The sequence below is a fragment of the Podarcis erhardii genome (genome assembly GCF_964252035.2).
Source record: "Podarcis erhardii genome assembly, chromosome: 3".
In the NCBI taxonomy this organism is placed as follows: domain Eukaryota; kingdom Metazoa; phylum Chordata; class Lepidosauria; order Squamata; family Lacertidae; genus Podarcis; species Podarcis erhardii.
This window is the reverse complement of record NC_138507.1, coordinates 121,833,565-121,841,890: the sequence shown is the minus strand read 5'-3', so window position 1 is coordinate 121,841,890 and position 8,326 is coordinate 121,833,565. Positions and strand designations below refer to the sequence as shown.

The window sequence follows — 8,326 nt, the reverse complement described above, 5'->3', positions numbered from 1 at the left end:
TCAAAGCCCAAGAGAGATTTGAAGATGGCAACACCCTTCCCTCCTGTGGTCTCCAGCAAGTGGTATTCAGAGTAATTTACTGCCTCCAACCAGGGAGGTAGAGCATAGTTATAGGGCTAGCTGTTGTTGTTTAGTCGTTTAGTCGTGTCCGACTCTTCGTGACCCCATGCAACTCAGCATTTTGGCTAATCTACTTTATTTACATATAAACACACAGGGAGCACTGCAACATGGCTCCCCCTCTCTCGAGCATCAGACAGCAAAGAGAAAAAGAACAAAGGACAATAGTCCCACGGTGAGTTTGGGGTTTGTTGTTATTGTTGTTGTTTAGTCGTTTAGTCGTGTCCGACTCTTCATGACCCCATGGACCAGAGCACGCCAGGCACTCCTGTCTTGCACTGCCTCCCGCGGTTCGGTCAAACTCATGTTAGTAGCTTTGAGAACACTGTCCCACCATCTCGTCCTCTGTTGTCCCCTTCTCCTTGTGCCCTCCATCTTTCTCAACATCAGGGTCTTTTCCAGGGAGTCTTCTCTTCTCTTGAGGTGGCCAAAGTCTTGGAGCCTCAGCTTCAGGATCTGTCCTTCCAGTGAGCCCTCAGGGCTGATTTCCTTCAGAATGGAGAGGTTGGATCTTCTTGCAGTCCATGGGACTCTCAAGCGTCTCCTCCAGCCCCAGAATTCAAAAGCATCCATTCTTTATTGATCAGGCTTCTTTATGGTCCAGCTCTCACTTCCATCCATCACTACTGGGAAAACCATAGCTTTTACTATACAGACCTTTGTCGGCAAGGTGATGTCTCTGCTTTTTAAGATGCTGTCTAGCTTTGTCATTGCTTTTCTCTCCAGAAGCAGGCATCCTCTCTTCATCTATGAATGTGTCCAATACTCTTTTAAAGCCACCCAAGTTGGCCATCCCTGCCTCCTGTGGGAGTGAGTTCCACAGTTCACCTGTGCCATGTGAATAATTATTATCAACATTGTTGGTGTCAGAAGAGCGCAACAACAAAAAACTCCGTTCTGTAGCTTTCTGTCATCTGTCTGGGAGGGAATCTTGATTGTTTTCCCTCTGTGCTACATTGTTAAAATAGCACAGTGGATGATCTGCATCTGTTTCCATATAAATATAATGCAAAACTTGTTGCCAAAAACAGAATACAGTGGTACCTCGGGTTAATTACTTAATTCATTCCGGAGGTCCGTTCTTAACCTGAAACTGTTCTTAACCTGAAGCACCACTTTAGCTAATGGGGCCTCCTGCTGCCGCCATGCTGCCGGAGCCCAATTTCTGTTCTTAAACTGAAGCAAAGTTCTTAACCTGAAGCACTATTTCTGGGTTAGCGGAGTCTGTAACCTGAAGCGTATGTAACCTGAAGCGTATGTAACCCGAGGTACCACTGTAGTTAGTAGCTCAGCAGCAGCAGCAGCAGCAGCAGCAAAACCTGCCCTGTGTGGAATAACATGCATGTTATTAACTCTACAGGAATGTAACATTTTTATATATGCTGTCTGCTTCATATACCCAGTGCTTTTTCTGGGGGTACGCATACCTCTAGACATTTTGTGAATCTTTGTACTCTTGCCCATTTACTGTATTCATTTCCCCCGATCTGAACTATAAAATGGTGATTTTATGGAGCCAAAATGAGATGAGCCAATTTCTATAGAAAAAAAGCACTGCGTACACCACTTAGAAATATTTCAAATATATTCACCCATCGTGGGGTGAAAGCTGCGGCGCTAGGACCTGCCCATCCCCTGCCGGCTTGGAGGAGGAGGAGGAGGGCAGCGGGGGGCGTGGCTTTTTCGCGCAGGTGGGAGTAGGCGTGGCCCACTTGTCCCCGGCCGACTTCTTGGAGGAGGGGGCGTGGCCCGCCTGGAGCGTGGGCGTGGCTTCCCTCGGCGGGGGGCGTGGCTTCGCCTTCTCCTCAGATTCTCCTCAGAGACTCTTTTCCCTCAGAGCGTCTCTGGCTCGGGAGGCTATGGCGGCCAAGCGGCGGGCGGTGCTCTTCGACCTGGGCGGCGTCCTCTTCGACAGCGGCCTCCCGGGAGTCTTCCGGCAGCTGGAGCCGTCGCTGGGCCTGCCCGGGTGGGTAGCAGGCCGCGAGGGGAGGACGCGAAGGGGGCGGAGGCAAACCCGCCCGCCCGACTGCGTCTCTTGGCTCCGGGGGCGACGCCAACCGCAAAAAACAAACCCCGCAGCCGCCGCGTCTCTCGTGCGTTTGTGTGTTTGTTGGTCGCGCCCGGCCGCGCGCGAGTGAGAGAGAGGCTGCTGCGCTGAATGTCTGGGGAGTCAGAAAGGGAGAGGGATCCACTCGTTGGACATTCGTGATAATGATCACAATTTAATGATTGATAATTAAATGATAATTAATTACAGAATCGTGTGTACTCAAAAATAAATGAACAACAATTAATATTTATGTAATAACAATAATTTATTGTTAAATAAATAAAATAAAATAAAATAATAATGATAATTTATTTTTAAATAAATTTAAACTTATTATTTAAATTTATTATTATTATTTATACCCCGCCCCTCTGGCTGGGTTTCCCCCTACTGTATATAATCACATATAGCTAGCTAATTATAGTTGGCTACTGTAATATTAATCAATTGTTATATAATTCCACGTAATCATCGCAAATGACTAATGAATTATAACTAAATAATTCTTAGCTAAATAGTATAACCCTGGAACAGAGGGGCCGGGTGGTGCTGCCTCGCGGTTGCCTTTGGGGTTGGTGGTGGCCCGGGGGAGTTGTTGCGCTCTGCACATGCTTAGTTGTTCATTGCTACACACGCACAGTGCTTTGCAGAAATGGTACCTGTGGCCTTTTTTGGAGCAAGGACCTGCTTTGAACCCAAATGTACGTTGGGGGACCCGTTTCTTAATCCTTTACCACGTGTTTGTTTTGTTGTAAACTACCCTGTGATCTTCTGGGGAGGAGTGGTATATCAATCAATCAATCAATCAATTTTGATAGATAGATAGATAGATAGATAGATAGATGTTCTGCTGAATGTATTGGGCATCCCTGAGAGTCAGATTGAGAGAGATCAGTTCATTAAACATATTAAAACTCTAGGCTTATGTGCCCCCCAGCAGCTGGCAGGGCAGTTGCTGCACTCTGCACATGCTTAGAGGTGTTTCAAGTCTGTTGTCATGTAGGCAGTGTCCTGAGCATTGGTGTTAGAAGATGGGAGACCAGGGCTCTGTGGTGAACGCCCCACATTTAGGACTCTGAGATATGTTTGCACCTTGAGGTGTTTACTGGAATTGTTTGTGTACAGGGGAGGGAGATGAGGTCCTATTGCTTTGAGGTTATTAATTGTTATGTACTGTACTGCTAATTTTGTTATTTATTTAGATATTTATTTGGATATTTATTTTCCATTCATTTTCTCATTTCTCTTTACATTTTTATACAATCTTTCAAGACAAGTTCACAAGCCGTAGAAACAGCAAAGATTGCACATCTTTTAACAACCTGATCCAATGAAAATAAGTCATAATAATAATTAATAATTTTTATTTATAACCCGCCCATTTGGCTGGATTTCCCCAGCCAAGGCCGGGCTCAGAGCGGCTTACAAGCAATAATAAAAACAAGTTGAATGATTACAACTTAAAAACAAAATTAAAAAACAACATTAAAATATTGAAACATTAAAATATTAAATGTAACCTCATCGCAGGAGGAGAAGGAAAAGAAAAAAGAAAGAGAGGGAGGGAATCAAATTGGCTCCAAGCCAAAGGCCAGGCGGAACAACTCTGTCTTACAGGCAGAAAACAAAGACTGAAAATACATTAAAACATCAGTCATTAAAAACTTCCCTAAACAGGGCTGCCTTCAGATGTCCTCAAAGCGTCAGATAGTTGTTTATCTATTTGACATCTGATAGGAGGGTGTTCCACAGGGCAGGTGCCACTACCAAGAAGGCCCTCTGCCTGGTTCCCTGCAACTTGGCTGGTGCTGGATCTCAGTGTCCGGGCAGAACCTGACTTTAAAATAAACAAACAACATGTATCAAATAAAGTAACATGCCACTATGTCATTAAACAAAAAACGGAAGTAGTTTGCAGCAAAAAAAACATAGACAGTGTACAGTAAAACCCATTGAAAAGTTATGAGTTAACCATTGTACAAAGATGTCGTCTTAATTGCCTGCACAGGCCTGGCACAATAGAAAAGTTTTCAGCAGGTGCTTAAAACTTGGCACAAAAGGCGCCTGCTGAATCTCTAGTGGCAGAGCATTCCACAGGACTGGGCCGATGACACCAAAGGCTTGGTTTCCTGTTGCTGTCAAATGTGTATGGTGCCTTGCAGGGCAGGTGTCGGCACCAAGGAGCCCTCTAAGCTAAAATTTGGCGTGATGGAAATTGAGGCAGCTGGTAAACAGGAGAAGAAGCATGCTTATACACATACATATTTTCACTTCACTGTGATCCTCATGCATAACCAACCATTGCAACAAACCAGTATGGTAGGATGCTATTAACTTTGTAATAATTGCAATTCAGCTGTGGAATTTACACCCACAAGGTGTAGTAACTGGTGAGGATATGTGAGGAGAGTCTTGATTGCACATTTATTTTTGATGTTTTGCAACATCCCTAGGTAGATGCTGACCTCTGCCAAGAAAACCAGGTTGCTTGTAATCCAGCTAGCACAGGCTTTGCCCAACTCTTATCAAAAGAACAAATCTTTGCCTCTGGTCTTGGAATATAGTAGTTTCCGGGGAACAGAAATGGGGAGAGTGCTCCTATTTCTGGATTAGCCATTGTGAGAATGGGATGATGGATTTAGATGGGCCTTTGGCTTGATCCAGCAGCCACGCTCTTAAGTCACGTTCTGATTCTTCTTAAGAGTGGGCTTCCGGAAGCCATTTAGCAAGCTCCTGGTAGAGGTTGCACTTGAGCTTGAGGTTTCCTCATTTGTAGCTCACTCCCTTAATCACTGTGTAATATCCTGAGTTGAAGGACAGTACCCAGGCAGCCTTTCAACTTATGCCAGAGCTTCGTATTGGCAGTAGGGGCTCCCATGATGGAATGGGCCCTCTATGGAAAAGTATTCCATGCACATAGAATGCAAGCTTGTTTAGCTGGCAGGAAAGGTGTCCCTGTGTGTAAGTTGTTGTTTTTTTAACCTCACCTTCCTTTTACAGTGGTACCTCTAGTTACTGACTCGATCCGTTCCGGGGTGCCGTTTGCACCCCAGAAAGTCCGTAACTAGAGCGTCGTTTCTGTGCACACACGTGGTGTGATAGAGCACTTCTGTGCATGTGTGAAGTTCACAGAACGCTTCTGCGCATGTGCAAAGCGTACAGAACATTTCTGCACACACACACGGCTAAACCCAGAAGTATACACTTCCAGGTTTGTAGCTTTCGCAAGCCGAAAATACGCAACATGAACCTAATGCAACACGAGGTGTGACTGTAAGATTATTTCTGTTCCCTGAGAATTGGGTGCCTGTTTGTGTTTGGCAGGGAGAGGCATTAAGTTCTAGGAGTCTCTTCCTGTAGAGCACTGATGGCCAAACTTGACCCTCCAGTTGTTTTGGGACTACAGTTCCCATCATCCCTGACCACTGGTCCTGTTGGCTAGGGACGATGGGAGTTGTAGTCCCAAAACAGCTGGAGGGCTAAGTTTCGCCATCACTGCTGTAGAGGGAAAGGGTACACATCCCAGACACAGGCTAAGTGTCTCAGAGAGAGCTAATCTGCACTTGTAAAAGGTAAAGGGACCCCTGACCGTTAGGTCCAGTCATGGATAACTCTGGGGTTGCAGCGCTCATCTCGCTTTATTGGCCGAGGGAGCCGGCGTACAGCTTCCAGGTCATGTGGCCAGCATGACTAAGCCACTTCTAGCAAACCAGAGCAGCGCATGGAAACGCCGTTTACCTTCCTGCCGGAGCGGTACCTATTTATCTACTTGCACTTTGTACTTCCGAACTGCTAGGGTGGCAGGAGGTGGGACCAAGCAACAGGAGCTCACCCCGTTGTGGGGGATTCAAACCGCCGACCTTCTGATTGGCAAGCCCTAGGCTCTGTGCTTTAGACCACAGCATCACCCAAGCCCTAATCTGCACATGTAGTATATCCCAAAACCTTAATCAATCACAACTAAAGAATTCCTGACAGATGGCCATCCAACCTCTGCTATAAACCACCACCACCTTCTAAGGGAGTCTGTTCCACTGTTGAACATTTTGTGAATGCATTGATTCTGGCCCTGCCCTTTGGAGCAGCAGTAAACAAGCTTGGTCCATCTTTCATATGACAGCCCTTTGGGTATTAGCTCTGCTTGTGAGCAGTCCTTGATTCCTCCTGCTTGTCATTTTAGAAGAGCCAGCCTGCTGGGTTGGGTCCAAAGGCTCATGAGTCCAGCATCCTTTTCTCCCAGATGCCTTTGGGGAGTCCGCAGTAAAGATCTGAGTGCAGCTGCCATCCCCACTTGTGATTGATTCCCTGCAACTGGTGCTCAGGGCATTCTACTTTACCTTCTAGGGAACGGGTGGTGCTGTGGTCTAAGCCACGAGCCTCTTGGGCTTGCCGATGCTCTGCCCAAGTTTCTGTCAGCCTAGCAGTTCGAAAACATACCAGTGCGAGTAGATAAATAGGGAAGGTAAATGGCGTTTCCATGCGCTCTGGCTTCTATCACGGTGTCCCATTGCGCCAGAAGTGGTTTAGTCCTGCTGGCCACATGACTCGGAAAGCTGTCTGTGGACAAACACCGGCTCCCTTGGCCTGAAAAGCGAGATGAGCGCTGCAACCCCATAGTCGCCTTTGACTGGACTTAACCGCCCAAGGGTCCTTGACCTGACCTGACCTGACCTTCTCTTCCTCTCTCTTCCCATTCTCAGTAAATTATGAATGCTTCTCTCTTCTGTGCTCAGACTTCCGTTGCTGTTCTTCGAGCAGGTATGATCCAGTCCAAGACTGGAACCGTCCCAGCTAAGTGGATATGGGAGAGGCTGCAGTGTTTGGGGCTTCTTAGTTGAGAGCAAAGGGGAGTAAGAAGATGCAAGACAGAACTGTATAAAATTATTCATGATGTGGAGAAAGTGGATAGAGGAGTTACTTCCCCCTGCCCTTTAATAACAAAAACCCTGGACCACATGTTGAAGCTGAAAGCTGGACAATTCAGGACAGACAAAAGAAAGTACTTTTTCACACGGCACAAAGCTAAACGATGGAATTCGTTGCCATGAGAGGCTGTGATTTATTCATTTTTTGCATGTATATTGTTGTTGAGTCGTTTAGTCGTGTCTGCCTCTTCGTGACCCCCTGGACCAGAGCATGCCAGGCACTCCTGTCTTCCAGGACAGGTAGCTTCAAGAACACTGTCCCACCATCTCGTCCTCTGTCGTCCCCTTCTCCTTGTGCCCTCCATCTTTCCCAATATCAGGGTCTTTTCCAGGGAGTCTTCTCTTCTCATGAGGTGGCCAAAGTCTTGGAGCCTCAGCTTCACGATCTGTGCCTTTATATAGCCCACCTTTTTATCCAAGGAGCTCAAGGTAGCAGTCATGATTCCATCCAGCATTGGGTTGCCAGTGATGTGTGTGCAGCCATGTCAGAGCACCAGCAAATGATAAACGGGGTTCAGGCAATTACACCATCTGTTGATGGGCTTGGAATAGAGGATGGTGCAGCTGAATAGTGAAGGTTGCAAGATTCAGGGCAGATAGAGGATTTTTTTCATGAAGCACATAGTTAAACTATGGAACTTCCTCCCCCAGAAGGCAGCAGTGACCAACAACTCACTACTTGTAGGTACTTGGTATTGTTTTGAGAGGTATTGTATTGAGCTTGGCTTTGCTGAGAGCTGGTGGCGCTGTGGTCTAAACCACTGAGCCTCTTGGGCTTGCCGATTGGAAGGTCGGTAATTCGAATCCCCACGACGGTGGTGAGCTCCTGTTGCTCTGTCCCAGCTTCTGCCAACCTAGCAGTTCTAAAGCACGCCAGTGCAAGTAGATAAATAGGTACCACTGTGGCTTCTGTCACAGTGTCCCATTGCGACAGAAGCAGTTTAGTTCTGCTGGCCACATGACCTGGAAAGCTGTCTGTGGACAAACGCCATCTCCCTTGGCCTAAAGCGAGATGAGTGCCGCAACCCCATAGTCACCTTGGACTGGACCTAACCATCCAGGGATCCTTTACCTTACCTTTTGTTTCTACTAGATTTGGGGAAAGATCTCTCCAAGTCAATATGGGGGTTACTTAATGCTATGTCACCTTCAGGCCCTGTTTGCAAAAGTTGGTGTCTTCCATGCCTGTTTGGGAATAAGTTCAGACCGCTGTGTTTGGTGATGTCTACTC

General features: G+C 46.7%; 1 protein-coding gene across 1 annotated transcript in view; it reads left to right on the top strand.

The window, feature by feature from the left end:
• Positions 1-1,943: 1,943 nt before the first annotated feature.
• EPHX2 (epoxide hydrolase 2) overlaps positions 1,944-8,326 on the top strand; it is a 105,344-nt gene continuing 98,961 nt past the window's right edge. The window contains exon 1 of the mRNA XM_081854765.1: positions 1,944-2,086. Within this exon, the coding sequence (XP_081710891.1) occupies positions 1,980-2,086 (107 nt within the window). The 5' untranslated portion in view covers positions 1,944-1,979. The remainder of the gene's footprint in view (positions 2,087-8,326) is intronic.